Here is a 25664-nt window from a genome sequence, read left to right as displayed (position 1 = left end):
GATACCTTTTAAGTCAACTCAGACATGTTCGCTTCTGACTTTCAGAGCTGAGGAGGGTGGAACGCAGAAGAGGGTGCTGGGCTTCATCTGCGTAACATGCAGCTCCTGCGTCCACCTCACTGGTGTGGGAGCCTTACTGTCAAAGCCCCAGATGGGAGCACAGCACACTCCCTCAGCTCACCACAGGGGCGGCCTGGCACACGTCCTCCACCTGGCTCTAGGCACAGCAGCGCAAGAGTGATAGATGGGGCAAGGTCTGCCTGCTGCTTCTCATACCTCCAGGCCTTGCGGACACGGTCAAAAGCCACCTACTGGGGCAGCCTGGCCACATGAAACCTCCAGGTCCTCAGGATGTGGTTTATGAGACAGCAGAAGAAAGTGCAGACCCTGGGGAAAGGCCTCTGAGCGTCTCCGTGTGGCTGGGGGGACATCAGACTAACCTGCCTGGCCTCAGAGCCACACAGGGGAGGAAGCAACTGATGCTGAGGGCTGGGGGCCTGCCCCTGCGCCCTGCCTTATAGCTGAGCCACTGTCCCAGCAAAGGGCAGCATAAAACCAGACAGAATTTCCAGAAATTTATTGGAAACAGGATACAAATTGATTAGTAGATGGCATCTACGTACAGACAGACAGTCCACACTGTAGTATCACGCTCTGAGTGAATTATCCTGGGTAAATACTCACGACCACTGATGCATGGTCTGGGCTGGTGTTCTCTGGCAGGGAAAACCAGAGATTGGGGGAAGAGGAATGGGGAGGGGTGGGCAGAAAACTGGGACGCAGCTTTCCTGAGGGGAATGGTGAGGTGGCGCTGCTAAATGGCTAAACCCTCCCAAAGGAAAACTGGGACAAGTGTTAAGAATAAAGTACCCCCTGCCTCCCCAAAGCACTTTCCTGCCTAGGCAGAACGAAAGAGAATCTACAAAACACATCTACCCTCACCAGGGTCTTAGGACAGCATGGGACATAAACACCAGGCTCGGACATGACACAGAGAGGACCAAGGCCATGCACGTCCTGGGCCTGTTTGCCCTCTGACCTGTGCCCCCCACCCTCCCCTGCTCTGCTCTGAGTGGTGGGAGGCTGACCACAGGTTGCCTGTCCCCAGCTCCCAGGTCAGCTGGCTTCCAGCTGGGTTTGGCTAACAAGAGGCAGCTGCAGAAATCTGGAGGGCACGAGGAAGGGAGAAGCCAGGCTATTTCTGTTCCCTCTCTGCCTGGGGGGACCAGGCAGGGACCTGTTTCTGGCACGGACCATGCCTCTTCATGGCTCCAGCTCCCACCACATTGGCTCTCTGTGGTCCCAGGCCCCCACCAGTGGCCGTGACCCCTGAGATCCAGTAACATGGCCTCTCCCCTCTGTCCTACCAACTGTGGTTCCCCATCTCCGGGTTGCCCCTCACTCCCCTGTCTGGCATCTCAGCTCTTCTTGTTTCTGTATTAAACGATTCACTGGATTAAAACCCCTCTGGGTTTTTAAAAAAATTTATTTTATTTATTTATTTATTTTTGGCTGTGTTGGGTCTTTGTTGCTGCCCCCGGGCTTTCTCTAGTTGCAGCAAGAGGGGGCTACTCTTCGCTGTGGTGCACGGGTTTCTCATTGCGGTGGCTTCTCTTGTTGCGGAGCACGGGCTCTAGGCACGTGGGCTTCAGTAGTTGTGGCACACAAGCTCAGTAGTTGTGGCGCACGGGCTTGGTTGCTCCGCGGCACGTGGCATCTTCCTGGACCAGGGCTCGAACCCGTGTCCCCTGCACTGGCAGGCGGATTCTTAACCACTGCGCCACCAGGGAAGCCCCCAAACCCCTGTTTTAAATACACAGACTGATTCTGTTTTCCTGGCTGGAGGCCGACAGAAACCAGGTTGGGGACTAGGTACAGTTGTGAGAGGCAAGCTAAAAACCGCTGTGTCTCCCTCCCTTGCACCACCCTGGGGATGCAGTGGGGGCGGGCGATGACGGGGGGAGAGGGAAGATGGCTTGCGGGCTTCTGCATGCTTGTCCAAGGGAGCACAGACCAGGCTCAGCACAGCACCACAGTGCACGTCTGCTGGGAGCTGTACACACAGGTTCTGCATGTCACCCCACAAGCTCACTGCTCACAGTGGTGACATGCCACTGACACCTACAATGGTGACACTGCGGCCCCAAGAAAGGGGTTGGCTGGGAAACCCTCTCCACACCAACTGCTCAGGTGGCAAAGGCAGATTACTAGAGGCTCCCTGGCGTCCCTCCTCCATTCCCTGGAGGTTCAATGTTGGGGGACTTTGCAGAGGTGAAGTGAGAGCATGAGATCTTCAGCATCCTCCCTGAAGGAGGACGGGGCTGCAGAACCAGGAGCTTTTACTATACGGTGAAGGAAGAACTTCCTGTGGTTCAAAATGAGCTGCACTTGTCCCACAGCTAAACATGAACTGGAACCGGGCTAGGCCTCCCTCTTCTTCCTTCAGACCCGGCCTGGCCCCGGTCTCTAAATCTCCTGGCCTGGGGAAGGAGGGCCTCCCCCCAAAAAGCTGACAGCAGAGTCACGGGCGGCTAATTGCTCCTTTAACCACAAATCACCATTTCACGTGGGTCAGGAGAGGAAAGGGAAAGGGTGAGGGAGTCATTCCACCTTCTATGTCCATGTGCACAACAAATCCAGGGCAGGGCACAGGGACACAGCTTTGTCGTGTCTCTTTCTTTAGAGGAGAACGTGGCACATGACAGGTGATGCGAGAGCTGGTTGCCTTCTCTCCCTGGGTCTTTTCAGAAAGAGCTTCTCTGTGGGACCCCGAGGGCAATGCCTGCCACCCTGCCCAGCTCACTGAGCACCTCTGACACAGGCCCACCCACGGGGCCCCAAGCCAAGAGCCGGAACAGCTCCAGGAGTTGGCAGTGGTGAGAATGTCCCCAGGGTCACCCCGCCAAAGCCTAAGACGAGAACCGACCCCTCCTGGGAAGAGGAGCCACGACGACTGCAAGACTGGAAAAGGAAAAGGCGGCTCAAGCCCCGAGAGTCGCCCTCAGCCATCACACATCACATCCTCTCTGCTGAGCTGAACCCACCCTCTGAGGATCTAGACATCTAGAGTGTCATCGTCATTTTAGGGATACCGCACTCGGCTTGGGTGGCGGTGGGGTGTTCAACTCAATTGGAGCCACTCTGTCCTGCAACCACCTGGCTGTGCGGGGCACCTACTACCAGCCACCCAGCTGTCTCCCAGCTGCAGACTCCAGGGATGGCTGGGAGGTCAAACTCCAGCTGTCTTCCACGCTGCTGGGACCCTGTGCCCTGCAGCCTGAACCTGCAAACAGAGGCAGGGGAGTGGCCAGACTCACACCTGCTCAGGGAGCCAATGGGGCACTAAGTTATTCCTGTCCCCGCGGCTGTGTACACAGAGCCGCAGAGCACTCTGCCTGTGATGCCAGCAGGGCCAGTGCCGAGCGCAGACAGTAGAAACCAGGTCGCAGGCAGGTCTCCCGGGGCCTAGGCACAGGGGCTTACAGATATGTTTGGGTTGGAAGGGTCGGGGGCGCTTATGGTGTCATACACACAGACTCACCCGCAGACACAGTTCTCTCACTTCACCCTTCTAGGCCACACAGACCCCATCTGCTTAAAATCAGCCTGGGTGAATGAGACTCACAGAAGGGCCGACCTGGCTGCAGCTGCTCGTCAGCTGGTTTGGCTGTGAAGGAACAGGGCAGGACACGATGGCTGGTCACAGCGATACCCACACTCAGCTCAGGCTAACACCTGCTCTTGCTGGAGCTGCATGGAACCCAGCAGAAGGCCAACCGCTCTCCAAAGACAAGTACAGAGGACATGAAGAGTGCACAGGCTTCCCAAAGATGACTTTCTTATGTTTTGTCAGAACCGCAGGTAATTCTGTACCTTGGCGGGGGTGGGGGTGGGGGTGGGGGGGGGTCAAATACAGGACACAAGGGGTGAAGGAAAAAATTTCCCCATTAAAAAAATGGGGAATGAAGCCTCTTGAGAAAAAGCTGAGTGACAGTGACAGCAAGGATGTGAGGAAATATCGTGAACTGCATAAACACTGGCACATTTCTTAAGAAAAATCCATTCAGAAAGATGCCATGTCCCTCGTGTACACATCCACACAGCTGATGACAGAGCTGAGCTGGCACATGCAGGGCAGCAGCGGCTCTGAGCCCGCAGCAGCCCCACTGCCCCAGGAGCCGCAGTGCCCAGGGTGCGGAGCGCCGGAGAAGCGGGGACGCGGAGTGGCTCCCCGAGCCCCTCGATTCCCCAGGCAGGTCCCCCCTGGGGCAGCGAGGTCTCTGAGAGGAAAGCAAGGTGACACTGATTCACACGAGGAGACACAGCCTTGGGGACGTACACTCCTGCAGTCTCTTCCCCTGCCCCATCGAGTCTCCATGGGGCGCGTGGAGGTCTCCCACTGAAATGCTCTGGGAAAGGGGCTGCCTCGTGGCATGGCCGTAAACATCAGCAGGACAGAGTAGCAAGTCTTGGATTATAGGATTAAACAGGGATAGCTCAGTCTGACACGCAGCATGTGAATTCTGGAAAAGGAAAGAAACAGGGTCGAAGTTAAACAGGTTCCGATGGCGGAGGCAAGGTGAGAGGAAGGGTGGATCAGGCCTCCCACCACCATCATCACAACCTTCAAGGAAAGGAGGCTGGGCATTGATTCAAATGAAAGCTCGCAATGTCGTTTAGGGGTGGACATAAGGAAAGTTTAATTGAGGCCAAGAAGATATGTGAATGACACTGAAGTACCTTAAAAGCTGGGATTTGGATGGGTAGGTGTCGTGGTTACCGGCAAGGCGCTGCAACACACCAGGCAAGTGCTGACATGCGTATCAGAGCAACATCACGGAACCTCTCTGACCGGATGCTGAGAAATGGGGAACACAACTGGCCTGCAGGAGGCACACCCTGATCCTAGGTAACCACAATTAATCATATGATGTGGGCACTCAGAGGCTAGGGACATATTTTTCTGCAGAAGGGGAGTGAACTCAAACACCCACACTGTCACAGTGTCTGTCGTTCCCACCCCCTCCACTTGCCCCCAAACCTTCAACTCTCCTGTCCCAGAGCTGGGCATCCAGACACTCTCAAGAGAAACAAGTAAATGAAAAACAGAAGTGCTGGCAAACTACGTCACCATCTGGTGTTACACAGTAGGTTGTGAAAACTTCTGCTCGGTTATCAGGAAAGTGGCTAGGAGGGAAGTGGGGGGTGTCTGCTGAGATGGGATCAGCTGCTCGGGCCAAGGCAGGGCTCAGATACTCTCTCTCATCACATGCTCTGCAACCAGAAGAGGACACAGGGTTAGGACACAGGGACGCTCACCTTCACAGCCTCCCGCCATCCTGAGGAAGGTCTGCAGGATAGAGCAGAGCTGCGCCTTCACTTCATGAGCCTTTCTAGAATAGGGGAGATATATGCACACAGCCTGGTATTTGATAGGGCTCAGCACATATGTGTTAAATTAAAACCCAGACAATTCAGTTCAGGACTGGGCTAACTTGCTTTACTGATAGGTTATGGAACTGCCTTATTTAACTCTCACCAGAACATTGTGAGAGTCAGAAAGGTTAGGAACTTGCTCAAGGTCACAGGGCGAGTAAGTTGAGGAGTCAGGGTTTGAACTCAGATCTTCTTAATTCAGGTCAAGTTTTTCCTACTACTCCAAGCCGCCCCATTCTCCATCCATCCCAGTAAGAGCATACTGCCTTCTTCAGTGTCTAAATTAAGGGTTATGTGTGTGTCAGTATCTCCAGTATCTCTCAGAAGCCTCTCTCTTTTTGTCCACCCCCCTATGGAATTAAGCCATCTGCCAGAAGAGTCGCTTGTAAATAGTTTTCCAAGTTTCTGACCTGCCATGGCAAATTATGCTTTCTTCTATCTGTGCTAAACTTACCTGCTCCAGGTTCAAAAGCAACACTCTCCTCCCAGCAGCTCGGGATCTGGCATACAGGATCTGGCATCGGGATCTGGCATCACACCTGCCTTCTCCACACTGGCCATGGTTTTAAGTTGAAATATGTCACCTCTTTGCATTCTGGGCTGAAGAATCCCAGTGCTTACCACTTGCCCTTGTACCGCTTCACGTCTCCCTGCTCAAAGCTTCCTCAGCCCCACTGTGTTTCCATGAAGCAAGGAACCAGAGCCACGTGCAGGGTCCCAGATACAAAGGCCCCCAGCATGGCAGAGGGCCCCAGGAAAAGATCTATACCCATTCTCAGGTCTCCTTCCTAGATGATGTAGCCCAAATCATTTCCCTTTATGCTTATAAATAAATTCTCAAATGTGTCAATCTGCATACGCTACTTTTGTCTATACTAACCCTGATTCATAAGCACTTTTTTATTTTTTATTTTTTTTACAAAATTCTCCCTTTTGGTTTGACTATTCAGAAGTACATAAAGGGGCTTCCCTGGTGGCGCAGTGGTTGAGAGTCTGCCTGCCAATGCAGGGGACACGGGTTCGAGCCCTGGTCTGGGAAGATCCCACATGCCACGGAGCAACCGGCCCCGCCCGTGAGCCACAACTGCTGAGCCTGTGCGTCTGGAGCCTGTGCTCCGCAACAAGAGAGGCCGCGATAGTGAGAGGCCCGCGCACCGCGATGAAGAATGGCCCCTGCTTGCCGCAGCTAGAGAAAGCCCTCGCACAGAAACGAAGACCCAACACAGCCAAAAATAAATAAATTAATTAAAAAAAAAAAAAAAAGAAGTACATAAAGTCCATGGACTTGGAGATTCTGCGCTCTAACCAACTGATGCAATGGGAACAACCTTTTTTAAGGTTTCCAGCTACTGGTGTCTGAGTTAATTTCCCTCCCTTCTAAAACCCAGAGGAGAAACCATTATCAGGATTTTGGAGCCCAGAAAGCAGATAAATAAGTGACAACAGACTAGGCACTCAAGAAAGCCAAAGCTGAAGCTGGCAGTGTGAAAAGCTGAGAACCCAGTTTATACAAAGGAACTGACACCAGACACCTCTGGAAGTGGGGGAGAGAGACTGCAGTAAGGGTTAGTTGAAGGCTGTTTGAGAAGCTGCTGGACTCCCAGAAGCTCTCCTGACTCCATACCCCTAGGCAACTGCCCACCTCCCATAAGTCTGGATGTTTATTCTCTAAAGAGGACCAAACAGAGGGTCTCAGGTCTAAGGCACCAAGCGCAGTTGAGGGCAGAGCTACCGATCCCCAAACTGAGGGATCAAGTGAACATATGCCTACTGAATGGTGAGACCGCCAGCCTTCTTCTCCTTGAGTTCCCAGAAAGCAGGTAGCCAAAACTTTATTCTCTGGAAAAGAGACTGCGCTGTGGTCTGAATGTCCGTGTCCCACAAAATTCGTATGTTGAAATCCTAATGCCCAATATGATGGTATTAGAAGGTAGAGCCTTTGCGAAGTGCTTAGATCATGAGGGTATAACCCTCATGAATGGGATTAATGCTCTTATAAAAGAGACCCCACATGCTCCCTAGCTCCTTTCATCATGTGATGACACAGCAAGAAGATGGCAGTCTGCAACCTGGAATAGGGCCTTCTCCAGAACCCAACCGTGCTGGCACCCTGATCTTAGACTTCCCTGCCTCTAGAACTGTGACAAATTTCTGTTGTTTCTAAGCCACCCAACTGTAGTATTTTGTTACAGCAGCCTGAATGGACTCAGATAGATGGGAAGAATCTTCTCTGGGAAACTTGACCCGTCTGTAGAAAAAGACCTGAAGATATTGACATTTGGGCCACCCAACAAACAGCTCAGCCTGATCACCATACTGTGAAGTGCACTATAGGCTCAAGCACAGAGCTTTCATCTTATTTTAGTCTCCTACTCTTAAACATTATTACACAACCAAAGGTCACCAGGAAGAAACCTCTAACACAAATATTAGAGACCAAAACAAACAAAGAGAAGAATGCAAATTGGATGAAATAGATTATTCATGGAGAAGAAAACTCAAGAAATGAAAAACACTATCATTAATATCCTCAAAGAAGTAAGGAAAGATACAGTATCCACAAAAGACAAACAGTATACTATTAAAAAATAAATTGAGAGAACCAAGGGATTTGGTAGAGAGCCTGTAGAAGAACTGAAGAGTTCTGCTTCCTTTAATCGTGGGCTAATTTATCTTGGACTAACCCTCCAGCCAAAAACAATGATAAACTCTGTATAAAATATAAAAAGCAGGTACTTCCCTGGTGGTCCAGTTGTTAAGAGTCCGTGCTTCCACCACAGGGGGCACGAGTTCGATCCCTGGTCGAGGAACTAAGATCCCACATGCCATGCTATGGGCCAAAAAAATATATATATTTTATATATATTATACATACATTATATATATATATTTTATATATAATATATATATTATTTATATATAATATATATTACATATATAAATAAAAAAATATATATATATATATAAAAACCAAGTGTTTGAAGGTACTGGAGAGCAACCAAAATCAGGCAAAAACTGGAAGAAATATGACTCTTGAAAAAAGGTAAGAGTAGGTGAGATCCACTCTTAATCGTACCCTTGTGAGCATTTCCATGCAGTACAAGAGACATACAGTTCAAGCAGAAAGCTGCAGTCTGATTGAGCTAAGGAATCAGGGAGAGATCAGAGTTCGAGGCTGCCAACACAGCTGGAAATTGAGGGAGGAGATCCTGGAAAGGAAGGACACAGGGAAGGGGGAGTCCCCAAATCAACATACACACTCCCCTCAAATCACTGACTGACTTTGGAACCACACATGCACAAGGTGAGACTCCAAGGAGCCCGTTGGAAAATATCAGCTAAAAGGCTGAAAAAGGCTAACCAGCAACCTCAGCAGCTGTCCAGTGCTGGGAACACAGAGTTTGGAATTCAAGTTCTGCCAAGTTAGAAGGAAGTGGGCAAACATTGGGCAAACAATGTGGTCTTGTTTCATTGAAATCTCATGGAAGTAGGAGCAAAATTGAAATACACCAGCCCTAATAAAGCTTTAAAGCAAAACTCCACAGAATTTAGGTGATCTGCCAATTTAATTGCTTGCTAGAATAAAACTCAATACTCTACAGAGGAAAAATAACAGAATCCAGAGTCTCTACAACTTATCACCCACACTGACCAGTATTCATTAAAAATTATTAGACATGGGAAACAGGAAAATGTAACCCATAATCAAAAGAAAAAACAGTCAGTAGAAGATGATTAATGGATGATTCAGATGTTAGAATTAGCAGATATGGACTTAAAGTATTTACTTTAAGTATGTTAAAGAATCTATAGAAAAAGATGTATGTAATTGGTGACAATATGGTACCTTTTAGGAGAAATATAAAAGAACTAAATGGGAATTCTAAAACTGAAAAATACAAAATCTGAAATGAATAATTCACTGGATGGGATTAATAGAAGATTCAGCACTGCAGAAGAAAGAATCAGTGAACTTGTATATCTCTAAAAATTATTCAAACTGACAAATAAACAGTACATACTGCATGACTTCATTTATATAAAATTCTAGAAAATGTAACCTAATCTACGGTGCTAAAAAGCAGATCAGCAGCCACCTGGGGATGAAGTGGGGAGACAGGGAGGACAGGAGGGTCGATTATAAAGGGGTGCACCGCAATGAGAAGCCCGCGCACCACAATGAAGAGTAGCCCCTGCTCGTCGCAACTAGAGAAAGACTGCGCACAGCAACGAAGACCCAATGAAGCTAAAAATAAATAAATTTATTTTTTAAAAAAGAAATGATAATGGAAAATAGCTTTATAGGGTTTTTAAAATCTCTGTTGGAACAACATGTGCTGGCTTTAGAGATGCGATAAGAATCATTCTGAGTTTAATAAAAACAGAAAAATTCACTTATAAAACTAAAAACAGATTGGGACTGACAATATACACACTACTATATATAAAATAGGTAACTTGTAAGAACCTGCTGTATAGCACAGGGAACTTTACTCAATACTCTGTAATGGTCTATATGGGAAAAGAATCTAAAAAGAATGGATATCTATATGTGTAACAGATTTACTTTGCTGTACACCTGAAACTAACACAATATTGTAAATCAACTATAATCCAATAAAACTTTTTTTAAAAAATCTTATTGTTTTCCAAATTATATATGAGGAGCAGCATAAAAGAGGAATTCTAGTAATTATGTATTTTCAGACTCAGTTCTAAAATAAAATGTAAACTTTTCTCTCCATAAAAAAAAATGCATGCATACATACATGTACGTGTGTGTATGTCTGTGTGTGTCTGTGTATGTGAAAAATAAAAGGCTATTTTTAAACCTTTAAAAAAAAAACTAAAAACAGGAGAAAAAGAAAACTGGTGTGTTCATATTAATATCAGACAAAATAGATGAATTTAACAGAAATAAAAAGGTTCATTTCATAGTGATAAAAAGGTCAAAAAGACATAAAAATTCTAACTACATACCCAATAACAGAATTTCAAAATTACATGAAGTAAAAATTGGCAGACTTAAAGGGAGAAATTAGACAAATCTGGTTGGAATATAAAGTTGAGTAAAGTAGTACTCTCCAGAAAGTAGAGAAAAAAGACGCAGGGAAAGAAAACTGGAGAGAAACAAGAAGAAAATTAGAAGAGCAATGCAGGAGGTCCAACATTTTGCTCCTTTTTTCTGCTGTCTGGTCCCAGATGCCTTAAATGTAATCAGCTCTATTTCCCCAGGACTCGCTCTTGGCCTTGCTCACTGACTGCCCCAGAGGGGCTCCTGTAGGCGCTCAGTGCCGCTGCAATCAGACCATCACGGAAAGGGTCTTCTCTGATATCTTCTTAGGAAGCTCCATCTAATAACAAAGCTGCCTTCAAGCTTGCTCTTCAGTTTTACATTAATTACTTTTCATATTCATGTATATGTAAATAGTCGCTGATAAAAATAAATATTTGGTTGAGGGAGGAAAATGCATAAATTATAACTCAGATGTTTTCTGAGCTTAAAGAGTGCTCAGTCATCTGGAAGGGAAAACAGGAAACACTGAAGGAAAATAATGAGCAAGGTTGGGAAGCTTAAAATAAACCCAGTGGGAGTCTCCAGATCAACTAGGCTGTGACAAATCCTTCCATTTTCATTGCCCCTGGGGCTCTGCAGATTCGGAAGACTTCTGCTCACTTCTTCACTGGGATCTAAAGAGACTGTGGGCGGCGGGGCTGCGGAGCGCGGGGGGAGCAGCGGCCGCTGGCGCAGGGGGGGTGGGGGGGGTGGGAGGGCGCAGGGGTGGGAGGGGGAGGGGTGGGACGGGAAGGGGGACGGGGGAGAGGGAAGGGCGCGATGCCGCCGGGCGGTGCGGTGCCTTCCGCCCTCTGCAGCCGTCTGCGTCTTTTTTTTCCCCTTTTCTCAACTTTGAACATTTTACAAGACGAGGGGTTCGAAGCAAGTGAGAGCATCCTGCACGTCGTGGAGGAGCCCGCGGGCACTTGGCGCGCTCCCTGGGGACTGCACTGGGAACCCGAAAGTTTTTTGTTTTTCTATTTTTATGCAGATGTATTTATAAAGACATAGGTAATTTTTTTTCCTCCCTTGTCTCCACCGCCTTGAAAGAGAGAACTTTTGGCAAAGGACGGAGGAAGCAGCTCAGCAACATTTTGGGGGGAGGTTGGGGTTGTTTTTTTTTCAAGAAAAAAAAAAAAATTTGAGTGCAGAGCGATGGAGAAAATGTCCCGACCGCTCCCACTGAATCCCACCTTTATCCTGCCTCCCTACGGCGTGCTCAGGTCCTTGCTGGAGAACCCGCTGAAGCTCCCCCTTCATCACGAAGACGCATTTAGTAAAGATAAAGACAAGGAAAAGAAGCTGGATGATGAGAGTAAGAGCCCGGCGGTCCCCCAGTCAGCATTCTTGGGACCCACCTTATGGGACAAAACCCTTCCCTATGACGGAGATACTTTCCAGGTGGAATACATGGACGTGGAGGAGTTTTTGTCGGAAAATGGCGTTCCCCCCAGGCCGTCTCAGCATGACCACAGCCCTCACCCTCCCGGGCCGCAGCCGGCTTCCTCAGCTGCCCCCTCCGTCATGGACCTCAGCAGTCGGACCTCTGCACCCATTCACTCTGGCATCCCACCCCCAAACTGCATGCAGAGCCCCATCAGACCAGACCAGCTGTTGCCAGCCAACCGCAATACTCCGAGCCCCATTGACCCTGACACCATCCAGGTCCCGGTGGGCTATGAGCCAGACCCGGCCGACCTTGCCCTCTCCAGCATCCCCGGGCAGGAAATGTTTGACCCTCGCAAACGCCAAGTTCTCTGAGGAAGAACTGAAGCCACAGCCCGTGATTAAGAAAGCTCGCAGTCTTCATCCCAGATGATCTGAAGAGCACTGGACGAAAAAGTACCTGGCAGATTTAAGTCACTGCTGTCATCCAATACCTCAGATTACCTTCGGTGATGCAGAATCATAAAATGTCCAGGTTTGGGGACTTCCCTGGTGGCACAATGATTAAGAATCCACCAGCAGGGACTCCCCTGGTGGCGCAGTGGTTAAGAATCTGTCAGCCAATGCAGGGGACACAGGTTCGAGCCCTGGTCCGGGAAGATCCCACATGCTGCAGAGCAACTAAGCCCGTGCGCCAGAACTACTGAGCCTGTGCTCTGGAGCCCGCGAGCCACAACTACTGAGCCCGTGTGCCACAACTACTGAAGCCCGTGCGCCCTAGAGCCCATGCTCTGCAACAAGAGAAGCCACCGCAATGAGAAGCCTGCGCACCGCAAAGAAGAGTACTAGCCGCCGCTCGCTGTGACTAGAGAAAGCCCGAGCGCAGCAACGAAGACCCAACGCAGCCAAAAAAAAAAAAAAGAATCCGCCTGCCAATGCAGGGGACACAGGTTCGAGCCCTGGCCGGGGAAGATCCCACATGCCGCGGAGCAACTAAGCCCGTGTGCCACAACTACTGAGCCTGCACTATAGAGCCTGTGAGCCACAACTACTGAAGCCCGCACGCCTAGAGGCTGTGTTCCGCAACGAGAGAAGCCACCGCAATGAGAAGCCCCCTCACCGCACAGAAGAGTAGCCCCCGCTCGCCGCAACTAGAGAAAGCCCACGCGCAGCAACAAAGACACAATGCAGCCGAAAATAAATAAATTTATTTTAAAAATAAAATAAAATAAATAAAAAATAAAGAGACTGTGTAGGGAGATGCCTAAATCAATTGGTTTCTGGAGTTGGTCTTTACTTCCCTGGGGCATCAAGATCTAATACTGATGTCCCAATGGCTTTCTCAGACATGTGTGCCTGCTCTTTGGATGAATGAGTCAAACCTCTGCTGAGGAAGAATTGTTTCTCAGGGACCCAATTCCCTCCCTCTGCTGTCTTCTTCCCTCTCCTTTCCCAAGCATCTATCCTTCCTGCCAAATTTGGGACCCAGCTATCAAGTCAGAGGTTCACTTTCTTTCTCAGAGGTTCACCCTCTACATCACTGAGAATGGGAATACACAGGGATAGGTTGGTTAAAAAGGTTTCCTGTAATGACCCTTGCAGGTAAACAGAGACACTTATTGAGGAGGCCAGAGCTGGCTCTCACAGTTGACGGCTCTTGCGTAACTACCACAGACTTCAGTCACTCTTCTAAGACCTCCATTATTGCTGAGAGGGTCTCAAACCTAGACTTCTTACAGGCTCACACACTAGCATTTTCCTCAGGGAGCAGGACAAGAGTATTCTCTGGAAGAAACTGTGATATTTATTAGTAAACCCAGCAATGGTCCCAGGGGTGGCCAATTTGGCATCCTTCCAGAATGTGTCAAAACACCAAGGTGGGGGCTTCCCTGGTGGCACAGTGGTTGGGAGTCCGCCTGCCAATGCAGGGGACGCGGGTTCGAGCCCTGGTCCGGGAGGATCCCACATGATGCGGAGCGGCTGGGCCCGTGCGCCACAACTGCTGAGTCTGCGCCCTGGAGCCCATGGGCCACAACTGCTGAGTCTGCGCTCTGGAGCCCGTGCTCTGCAACGGGAGAAGTCACCGCAATGAGAAGCCCATGCACTGCAGCAGAGAGTGGCCCCCGCTCGCCGCAACTAGAGAGAGCCGCGTGCAGCAGCAAAGACCCAACGCAGCCAAAACTAAATAAATTAAATAAGTAAATTAAAAATAAATAAATTAATATATCTTTAAAAAAAAACCCAAAACACCGAGGTGTTGATTATTCACACCTAAGGTACTTGGGCCTGTCTTCCTCTACAACCCTTGCTCCTATGGCTTCACAGTGTGAGAGAACATCCGCTGCCCTCAGAAAATGCTTCAGCAGTCCTTAAACTCTCCAGATATATTAGATAAGCTTCTATAATTGCTTCACATTCAATAAACTCTGGGCCATAACGATCCATTATAAAAACTGAAAAAAACCTGAAAGTGGCTTCCCTGGTGGCACAGTGGTTAAGCATCTGCCTGCCCATGCAGGGGACACGGGTTCGAGTCCTGGTCCGGGAAGCTCCCACATGCCGTGGAGCAACTAAGCCTGTGCACCACAACTACTGAAGCCCGCGTGCCTAGAGCCCGTGCTCTGCAACAAGAGAAGCACCACAACGAGAAGCCCACGCACCGCAACGAAGAGGAGCCCCCGCTCACCACAACTAGAGAAAGCCTGCACGCAGCAACGAAGACCCAACGCAGCCAAAAATAAAAAAAATAAGAATCAATAAATAAATTTATTAAAAAAAAAAAAAACAAAACTCCAAGGTACTTTGATATATTTAATCCGGTTATAACATCATACCTTGGGACAGGAGGCCAGAGGTGAGTCCAGGGGCACTCAATGTTCTTCCATAAAAAATGGTTTAGTCTTTTGAAATGACATAAAAATTTTGACAGAAGGCAGCCTGGGCCGAAGCATGCCTAGGAGCACCATCAGCTGCTCCTGGCAGTCTATTTTTATTGGGATTTGTGAAGACAGCAGACGCATTCCCAGAGCTCTCTCACTGGTACAGTGGCCCTCACCACCGCCCATTTCCCAGGGTGGGAAACAAACAGTTGGAGCTGCTGAATCACTGATATCAGAAACAAGTCATCAAAAGGACAGTCTTCACACACCAGATCATACTATTATACTCAGAGGCATCCACATTAGATACCCTCTTCATGGTATGAAGACATTGAGAAATGATGTTACTCAATGCAGAAAACGAATAAGAAAAATAACGATCTGCAGTATACTCACATACCGCAGGGGAAATAAGCCAGAGGAGAGCAGATTGAAAAGAAGTTTATTATACAATTCGTCAACTTCCTCGCTCAGATGACCTGACTCTGTCCCACTGAAAACTCACCTCTCTTCTGAGCCTGTTCCTTTGGTTTTCCTGATACACTGAGTCCTGCTTCAGTAGTACCCTTGGGACAAAAGCCATGCCATCTCAGAGAAAGGTTAAGAGCACCTCCAGCTGATGCTCCCTTGGTCTGTATCACTACACAGCAGAAACTATTCTCAAGGGTCCCCATTTGATAAAGATGGAGACATAGCAGGAAGTCCCCTTGTCCCTGTGCAGTGCAATGGAAGATCTGCTGACTGACCAAAACTCAAGCATCTTGACACCGGGTGGGGAGGGGATGCCAGGGCATCTCCTTAGGGGGTCAGGAGAAGGTGAGAGATGCCTGTACAGCCCCTCTGCCCCTCTCATCTCTGGAGTCTTTTCTGACCCAGCCTTCACTCTGAAAAAGATTTCGCTGCCTCAGGATGATGGTGTTCCATCCCCTTTGCCATAGGGTCTCTAATCACAGGAACCTACAGGAAGCTGAATGAGCCCTCTTTATAAACCTAGTTTTGTCTTTAATACTCTTCTAAATAACTTAAGGGCAATTTTTCTTTATAGATACTGGCCCCTTTTATGTGCAAATATACATTGGAACATACCCATTTACCTTCAAGCAAACCCAAGAGTCATTTTTTTGAGAATCATACTTTTAGGTAAGAAATCAATATATTATAAGGAAAGTACTGACATTTTATTTATATACAATTCACATATGACTACAAAAACTTTGGTTGATATTGTTAACAATTTTCAAAATAGAACATTAATAATAGTTCTTCGTTAAAGGAGGGGATGGAATCTTAACACTTAATGAACACCTACTATGTGTCAGAGTCAATGCTGGGAATATCATATAATTTAATTAAAACACATCTCACCTTTAAGTGATTGTGGCTTTTCTCTATTTCTTTTTTCTCCCCTCTCTCTGACACTAATATAGCTCCTATCCCCTAAGTTCCAGAAAAAGGAGGGAGTACGATATGGGCAGAGGAGCTTCACAGAGGCAGGAGATGGAGGTGACGGCTTTGATTAGACAATAATGGCTTACGCTTCGCAGTCTGAGCAAAGAAAAATACCCTCTACATTCCTCTCTATATTTGCAGACACAAACCCATCTCCAATACACACAAAACAGAAACATCTCCCAGGTACATGCTGCACTCAACACACAGATCAGCGGTGCTTATTTACCCAGTGGAAACAACCTTAGACTTGGAGTTTATATCTCATCTCTGCTACTTGCTAGCAGTGTGACTTTGGGCAAATCCCTTCACCTCTTTGACCTTCAGTTTTTTTCATTATTAAAATGCAGGTTATAACACCTACCTCATAAAGTGTTTGGAAGATCAAGTGGTATAAAGTAGGTGAAAATTTTTAATCATTATAACAACACCGTTAAGGCAAATGAAATCTGTACTTCACAGAAGAGGGAAAAAAAAAAAAAAAAAAAACGTTAAGGAAACCAAGTGATTTACCCAAAGCCACATAGGAAATAATCAGAGAAGTCAGCAATTAATCCCTTCTGACTCTGAACAGTCAGATGTGCTTTTTTCCATGGCACAAATTCCATCTCCCCTGCTGCCCTCCCTTTTGGGCTCTCAGACATGGAAAGTAATGCCTCTTCTATCCCCACTGATCTCAGGGCCTTCTCTCTTCACAGCCACCTGGTGTTAGCCAAGTCAGCTAAATGTGGTAGATACTTGGTTTGCTGGCATTAGGAATGTCATCAAAGCATCTGTAAGTCAGAAAAGGAGACAGGATTTGGAAAGCACCACGATGGCATGTGGCACACCACTGGACCTACAGCCTGACAGGAAAGGCTGAAAGTAGGGGGACTGATACGGATCTGGGTAAGTCTACACTGACTCCAAAAAATGAGGCTTCTTATGTATGCAGGTTTTGTTTTTTACCCTTGGAATTTAAGCTCCATTAGGACAGTCACAGAGGTCCGTGTGTGGCTGGGTGCCACGGGTTAAGAGGACACAGAGTGCTGACTTCCAGCCCCCAGTCATACCAGGGCCTTTAAAGGACCAGGGCCAGGGCCAGATGAGAGACAGTGACTTTCAGAAGATAAGAAGTAGCTGTCCATCCTTTTTTTTTTTTTTTTTTTTTTTAATGTCAGGTAAAATCCTTTCTACCAGCAGAAATCCAGAGACTCTTTCCCCATTATGAAGAACCTCCAACTGAGGGTAGAGGCTGAGCAAAGGGGGCAAGCTGCTAAGAAGGGGACAGCTAAAGCTGAGAGACCTGGATATTTCAGAACAATCAGGCTTTGCTTCCAGTTAGATTAGTTCTGCCCACCAACATCCTGTTTGGTGTGCCCATCTGTCTGACATGCTGATAATTACAGCAGTGCTAATCGATTTTATTATTGGATCACACAGGGCAAGGCTCTTCCATGAACTTGTACCTATCAATTCCAGTGTATAATGGTATTAACTCTCCCATGAAAACTCACTATTAGCCTAACATTTTTTTCTAGTACTCTGAGTTCACCTTGGAAACTCACGTTAGTCAGGATCTTATATCCTGAGGAAACAAGAAACAGATGCATTATCCCAAGGAAAAGGTCCGCTGGGAATACAAAAATGGGGACATTTTCTAAAACACGTGTTTCTGTTCCACTGTTGCTTCTCAGCTCCACGTCCATCCACTTAAACTCAGCTTTGTGATTCTGGGTGGGGTTGGGACTCCGTACATCCATTTCAACTTTGCCATCCAGATCCCCGTTGCACCAGCAGGGGGTGCCAGAGGGCACATGCAAGGCTCGGGGACGGCAAGAGACTTGCTCCTTCCTGTTCCTGCCAGCATCACCCCGAGGAGCAGCAGCAGTGTGTTTCAGATCCCAGCTTTACTTCACACTCCCAGAACCAGCCTCATCACACTTCCTGAGTGATGCCAGCACCGACAGAGCGGCGCCCTTTCCTCGAGGGTCTGAGTTCCAGCTCCTTGGGCTTCTAGCTGTGATTACCCCAACTTGTCCCTTTTGCTCTCGCAGCTCTAGTGATGGTGGCTGTTTCCTGTCCCCCAGCCCATGCTCCCCATTTACCTATTCTGTCCTTCAATATCTGTCATATTGATTTCTGATATTACAAGAGCTGTTAAAATAACTTATGTAGTTTCTACCTTGCTGACTAATACAGCACGTTTGAGAGCCTCAACTTCATTTACAACAGTGGTTAAAAGAGCAGATTCTGAAATCAGTCACACCTGGATGGGAACCCCCAACCCAATTCACCTCTCTGGGTCTCATTTTTCTTAATCACTTTCATTTATTCAACTAACATTTATTGAGCACCCCCCAAGTTCCAGGCACTGCGCCAGGCAGTAGAGATACCATGTTATGCAAAACAGTTAAGACCCCTGACCTGGAACCTTCTGTCAACGGAATCAGATGAGATAATGCAGGTAAGGCACATGTCATCAGCCTTCCTCTCTGTACCATGACAGGGGAGCAAAGACAAAATGGGTCTTGAAAAAAGTGTAACAGCTAGGTCTCTTCAGAAAATGAGACAAGTGTTCTTTTCCTCAACAAGGCTGAAGGTCTCAGTCAACATAACACCAGGGATTCGTTGTGTGCCCCCTGTCCATTCCTCCTGTTCAGGGCAGAGAAGCAATGACCTCGCAACAGCATTCATTCAGAAGGAAATGGGACGAACAGCCCTAGAGAGGAAACACTACATAGTGGCATTTTTTAGAAATTCCAAAGAGACAGGTTCCTGTGACACAAGGAAAGAACAAAAGGAGCTGCAATGCAGGAGTAGGACTGGGGCCCAGAATGACCATGACGATGGGGTGTGAGTGGAGAAAGATAGTAGAAAGCTGCTGTTCCAACATCAGTCACAGCGAGAGTCTTTTTACCATAAAGAATATATAAATATCAAATAAACCAGAACTTACTTTCTGCAGTAGGACTATATACCTAGACAGTCCAGGGAGGTGATAAGATGGAAAAGAAAGATTCTTTATTCCATTTAAGCCTGAACCTAAAGGTCCCACGCTGTGGGCAAGGAAAAGCTGGAAAGAAATCCAATCTCCACAGTTTGACACAATCCTTCCTTGGACTTCTTCTGACTAGACATCAGGCATGTTGAGGCAAGGATGGCCGATGTTCTCATTAGCAAGGAAGTATTTCTGCAAGACTACTGTGTAGCTAAATTCTTGAAAGCACAGTGCCTGGAACATGGTGGGTGCTCAATAAATGTTAGTTGAATAAATGAAAGTGAAAAGAAAAATGAGACCTAGAGAGGTGAATTAAATCTACAACACATTGGTATCCTATAAATGCAAACTAAACTCTTCACCCTCAATTTTTTATTCATTTTGACATCACCATGACTATCAAAAGTCATACTGAAGGAAAATAACCATGGGAAATTATTACTAGAATGTCTATTCCACATCCTTGCTCTAGGGCTTCATTATAAATAATTTACTGTCACTGAAGGAATTTAGAGTCCCACAAGGCATGAAAAGCCTGGAGACAGCTTTATTCATAAATAAATGCCAACATTTAAACAATCAAGACAGCTTCAAACTCCAGGAGTTGAAATCAATATTGAATATTGAAATTCAATATTGAATATTGAAATTCAATATTGAATATTGAAATCAACAATATATACTGCCTGGATGATTTGTTACACTTGTGTTTATAGTCTGAATGGGAAGATAATTCAGTTCCACCTGAAGAGCCACTATATGGCCAAGCCCAAGAGAAGTACTTTGGATAAGAGGTGATATTTCTCAGTTTTTCCATTTCAAACAAATTATTATCTTTGTATTTAAGACATCACCCATGCAATTCTTTTCATGACTTGTAGTACTCTTGAGCAATTAAGAAAATTTATAAGGTGAAAGAAGTCAGGGACAAATGCCAAATTCAAAATGATCCACAGAACACCGAAGAACCCCCAGACAGCACTGCTGTCTCAGACATAAGGCGAAATAATCCCTTCTGCTCAAGAAAACATAAATGAGCAGTGAGTGTGCATCACAGCAAGAGCATTATTACCCAGAAGAGGCAACCTGCTAAATACAGACTTCATTTCCAAACAAGCCTCCTAACAGGAAATATGAACCAAAAGGTCCCTTCTGAGGAGATGGAGAAATGTCAGTTGGCAACATGTCTTCCCTGTGGCCCATGGCAGCCTTCCCTCATATCTCCCTTCCCACACCGTTCAATCAGGGCGTAGAAGAACCTGTTTGTTACACATTCCTGGATGTGGCAGACAACACTCCGGAGCAGGCAAGGGCAGAGAAGCCCTAGCCTATGGGATCAGCCCCCAGAATTCCTGGGCTTACATACCATCCAGGCCATTGTGATGACTGTAGTTTCTTTTCCCCAAAATGCTCAGAGACGTGTGATTCGGGGTGGTTAGCATCCGCTTGGTAGTTGGGGTTTGTAGGCTTGGTGTAGATCGAATTACATTAGGTTTCTTCGAAGGATGGATCTCTGACAGGGGGAAGAAAGGTTTCTCAACTCAGAACATGGTATTAAAAATCTGTGTGCACTTACATCGGCTAATAGGCACACATCTTATCCTTACTTCTTAATGAGCTAAGAGCCAGTTCCTTATGAACCAGCTTATTTTCCCAAGGACTTGCATAATGAATCAACTTCAAGTGCTGTTACCATGGCTTTATTTATCAAAAGGGAGCTGGTTCTGCCCCTGCTAGCTGAAGCTCTGAGCTTCATGTTGTGAGTACAAGAAGGAAAAAAAAAAAAAAAAGCCACTTCAGAAGGTCACTTAAACATGAGATTTATGAGGGGAATAAGGCATCTGACTCTTCAAGGAATTAGATATTCAAAGGCTATCTGGAGAGGTAGCCTCAAAGAAAACTACCCTTGTGCTCCATCAAACCAGGAACACAGATAGCATGTAGCACATCTGGTGTGTGAGAGCTTTCTGAAAAAACAGGATTCCTCCTCTGGCTCTGCAACTAGGATATAGGACCAGGGTCAATCACTCCCAGCCAAAAACAATTTGATGTAGATGAAATCTGACACCAAACTCCAAATACTAGAGTTAAGAAGTAGCAGAAGATGGGACTTCGCTGGTGGTCCAGTGATTTAAGACTCTGCACTTCCACTGCTGGGCCGTGGGTTTGATCCCTGGTCAGGGAACTAAGGTCCCGTGTGGCATGGCCAAAAAAAAAAAAAAAAAAAAAAAAAGCAGCAGAAGAAAAACTTTGACAGAGGATATATCACAAAACTGTAATGTGCATGTGGTACATGTGTGTTTATGTGAAGTATGTTGTCAGTAGATGGACAGAAATTGCAACACTATAGAAATTGGATTTAAGGACCTCAGTCTATTACTAATACCAGGCAACCTCTTCTCTAAAGCTAAATCTGCTCACTGATTCTGAGTCACCACCCAACATGCCAATCATGCACAAGCCACCCTGTCTTCCCAGGTGAGGGCCAGGATATTAGCCTTATTTACTGAAATTTAGGAAGGGCTGTTAGGAGTATTGGTCTGGTCAAAATCCTACACTTGCTGAAATTTAGGAATGGATCAGGTACTAACCAAAATACGGTGATTTTTTTTTCAACATGGTATTGAAGGTTTGCCAACCTCATGTTTCATCACAACCTCCATACGCTATGCTCCATCAGGACCAGAAAACCTGCCTTCCCTGATCCGATTTTCAAGAGCCTTTGTTCATCTAGTTCTCTTGGCCTCATAAGGGGAAAAACATTCTTTTTCTATCTATTCAAATACTACCTATTTTTCAAGCTTGAGGTCAACTATTACTTTCTTCACATAAGTTGCCCTAACTCCCATCAGAAATAACTATCCCTTCCTCCAAGTGCCCAATGCTTATTACCTGTAATTCTTTTATAGGATCTAATCCTTTGCTCAATTGTTCTTACCTGTGTGCCTTCCCTGCTAGCTGAAGATTTTTGAGGGCAAGGTTGTATTCATCTTGGTGTTCCCTGCATCACTTAGTGAAGTGTCTTGTACATAGTAAATACTCAGAAATATGTTATATAGGGAAGCGGTTCAGTTAGTAAGGACAGCACTGCTTTGGGCTTATCTGGTAGAGACAGAAACCAATTTGCCCATAGCAGGAACACATAATTACCTATGGAAATGCTGACTAATATGCAATTATATTCTATTTTTTATGATCATAAACTTGCCCTTGCAAGGTGGGAGGGGCTTCTAGGATTAGGCCCTGCAAGGGAACACAGATAGCAAACTTCAAGGATTTGATCACCATGAGCTAGGTCGTCCCTGTGATAACCATGTGATATTTTGCGGGGCTATCAAAGCAACTCTTTAGGCCCTGAGGAATAAAACAGGAAATAAGGTGGCAAAGTAACATCAAAGAAGGAGCTATGCACTTCTGACTCCTAGGATGCTCTGATGAGGACCAGATAATATAGCAACTTTAAGGCTACACTTTGATTTTTAAAAGACTGGATGTCTTCAGTCTGAACACTTCACAAATATAAATCTTTCTGACAGAGTAATAAGGTTCAATGCAACTCTGAGAACATACTTCACTTTTACTGAGAAGATGAAAAAGCAAGAATATTAGAAGCATAAAAACATGCCATTATAGCTTCTAGGTATAGTAGGAACCATTTTAGAAGTCATTATTTTGTAAATTATTTATCTTAAAACTTTCCAAAAAAAAAGGTTATTGCCTAGTAATTTTATACTATTCTTAATTATGATATTTCAAAATGTAAATGGAACCATCATCTTTGGCGACTTCCAAGTTAATAACCTGATAAAAACCAGAAAGCAATACTAATGCTTTCCTTTCAAGTAACCTTAATTGGCACATTAAAACTATAAATATTGTTTAAAGGTGGGTTAAAAGCCAGTTTTATCTGTTTTTTTTTAAAAAAAAAGTAAATAAACCAATCTTTCTCTATTTAAGGGAAGGGGTGAGGTGGGTCTGAAATAGTGGAAGGATCTAAATAAAAATAATAAGAATATTCATCCTTAATTTTATAATAACCTAGAATGGTGACAGATGGTAATTAGAATTATCACGGTGATCATCCTGTAATGTGTATAAATGGCACATCACTATGTGGTGATCCTGAAACTAATATAACATTGTAAGTCAATTATACTTCAGTTAAAAAAAAATATTCATCCTCTAATAATTTAGTGATTCTTATTTTCCTTTTTGCTTAATCTGTATTTATATCCATAAATATACATTACATTTTTATTCAATGATATTTTTGGAAAAAGTAAACCTATCTATAACTCTGTATGTTTTGTGTGTGTTTTGGTAATAAAAATAAGTTTCTGAAATAAAATAAATTGACTATACATATGAAGGTATCCAATTGCAGCTACTTGAAAGGCTTGCATTTAATTTAGGTATGTCAATTTTGAATAGCCAATTATAAGATACAGAAATTGTTGAGTTTTTCTTCTATTAGGAAATACCCACCTAAATACCCAATGATACATGCCAAAGGTTTCCTAGTGCTTTTGCTTTTCAGTGGACTTCCAGATAGGTCCGCATGTCTGTCTGCATCTGAGGAGAGAGAGAAACACGGAGACAACCAATGAGGCTGATTTCTCTGCCTATGCTACATACACCGCAGAAATAAAATGTGCAAGTGGAAAACAGTGCAAAAAATCCGCCAGATTCCTCCATAATTTCCTTTGGGGCTTAAGAAAACCGTTTTTAGTTCTGGTTCAAATTACTGAATGGGATTTTACCTGGAGAATACTCACTTTAAAGTCCCTTATGAATGTAGCTAACACACATCTTACACCCACATGCTTTCTTTCTGTGTGAGATCATCTGTAAAATAGCCATGGCATTTCTACATTATAGTAGAAAAACTTCCATAAAGTATGAGGTGTTATCAGTCCTAATGGAAGATAAATCTGGCATGGAAGACAAAAATGACAGCTGACAAAGGCAACACACTTGACCATCCCTGACCTAGATGAGAGTGGGTCTCTATGGAGGAGTCTTCATCTATCGCGATTAAATTCAATTCCATTAGATTAGAGCTTCCCAAAAGTAAAAATGGGTCATTTGGTTTTATCACTAGTTTTCTATCCTGCATATCCTACTACTATGATGTCATTAGTGCTGAGATTTAAAAGGTTACCTGTATGCAGACAGGTATTTCACCCAATAGTCAGAACAGTAAAATACTGTGATGGATATTAGTTCATAGAGGTCACATCACATTCCTCATACCCTACCATAAAACAGTTCAGACAGAGAAAAATAAAGCACACAACACAAACACTCTCTGCGTTTTAATTAGCTGTCATTAGATGGAAGAGTAGATGTGAAGCATGGCTGCCTGTCATACCAAAGAGTTAAACTGTAGAGTCTGAAGCAACAGAAACAATGTGTATTGAAATGTGTTTTAAATTTGCAGATACTGTCATAAAGCTTAACAGAGTAGCTTTAGCAGATATGATTCTGCTATGTTTATGCCTTTTCCCACCTTCACATTTTTGACAAAAATGTCCTACAGATTTTCTGTGGCCGAGACCACATTTCTAGGCCTACATACAGGAAATTTTCTTTGACATCCACAGGGATTCTCTGCACTATTAATGTTAAAATGTATAATTCAATCTGGAACTTCAAATGATTTAAAATTAAAAATTAACTTTTTCATTAGCTCTAGCCCTCTCAACAAGGAAACTCTTTTCCAATAACTATTAAACAGGAAAAGGTGGGAAAGCAGAATTTAAAAATATTGAAATAGACAAAGCACAAACTGCAGACAGCCTGGAATCTGAATATATATCCCAAGCACTGGCTAATTACTATGCAACCACTGACAACTATAAATGGTCCAGTTTCTTTTCCTCCTACTCAGCTGATTTCCTTTGAGCAAAACAAATTACTAAGCTATGAAGCTTTTCACCTGTTGTGGAATAATAGTGAAGATACAGTCAGAAATATAATAAACATATTTTGGAGGAGCAAATCTAAACAGACATTAAAAAGCAGCCCAAACCCTGCAAGGATCAAACACCTGTCAAATCACTGTGTGCTAACAGTAATAATTCCTTCCTCATATTACTAATTCACCTAAAATTCAAGTTCTACTTAGGAAGAGGACAAGAGAAGAAATTTCTTTTCTATTAATAAAATAAAGCTTGAGTGACTCATCTTAGTATTTGCTCAATGTTTTGGACAAAAACCATTACTGTTTAACTTAATAAGATTAACTTTGCTCTTTATTCCACTCTATAAGGCCCAAAGGAAAACTGCCAATGTGACTTCAAGTGATGAACTCCCACATGACTGTTACCTTGACAATAATCAACAAACCCATCAAAGGAGTCACCAACACAATACCCATAGACATTTCACTTTATATTAATCTGCTTTTAATTTCTCACTAAATTAGTAGGATTAATTATGTAATGTTCCAAGTGAGAATTTACAGAGCACTTGAGTG

The 25664-nt window shown here is 45.1% G+C and overlaps 1 protein-coding gene and 1 pseudogene across 6 annotated transcripts in view; one reads left to right on the top strand and one right to left on the bottom strand.

Moving 5' to 3' along the window:
• Positions 1 to 3891: 3891 nt before the first annotated feature.
• The window catches only part of MTA3 (metastasis associated 1 family member 3), a 155343-nt gene continuing 133570 nt past the window's right edge, over positions 3892 to 25664 (bottom strand). For 2 of the 6 annotated variants that reach the window (XM_068564745.1, XM_068564746.1), the window contains exons 15-17: positions 23672 to 23758; positions 20553 to 20699; positions 16041 to 16979 (exon numbers count right to left, since the gene is read on the bottom strand). In XM_068564745.1, the coding sequence (XP_068420846.1) occupies positions 16924 to 16979; positions 20553 to 20699; positions 23672 to 23758 (290 nt within the window). In that variant the 3' untranslated portion in view covers positions 16041 to 16923. Of the gene's footprint in view, positions 4524 to 5230; positions 5394 to 8202; positions 8267 to 16040; positions 16980 to 20552; positions 20700 to 23671; positions 23759 to 25664 lie in introns of those variants that run through there. The other 4 variants (XR_011076632.1, XM_068564747.1, XM_068564749.1 and 1 more) reach the window with 4 other exon arrangements.
• On the top strand, positions 11648 to 12351 carry LOC137778103 (hepatic leukemia factor pseudogene; annotated as a pseudogene).

Source organism: Eschrichtius robustus, chromosome 15, assembly GCF_028021215.1.
Source record: "Eschrichtius robustus isolate mEscRob2 chromosome 15, mEscRob2.pri, whole genome shotgun sequence".
NCBI classification, from domain to species: Eukaryota; Metazoa; Chordata; class Mammalia; order Artiodactyla; family Eschrichtiidae; genus Eschrichtius; species Eschrichtius robustus.
This window is presented reverse-complemented; position numbering and strand designations above follow the sequence as displayed.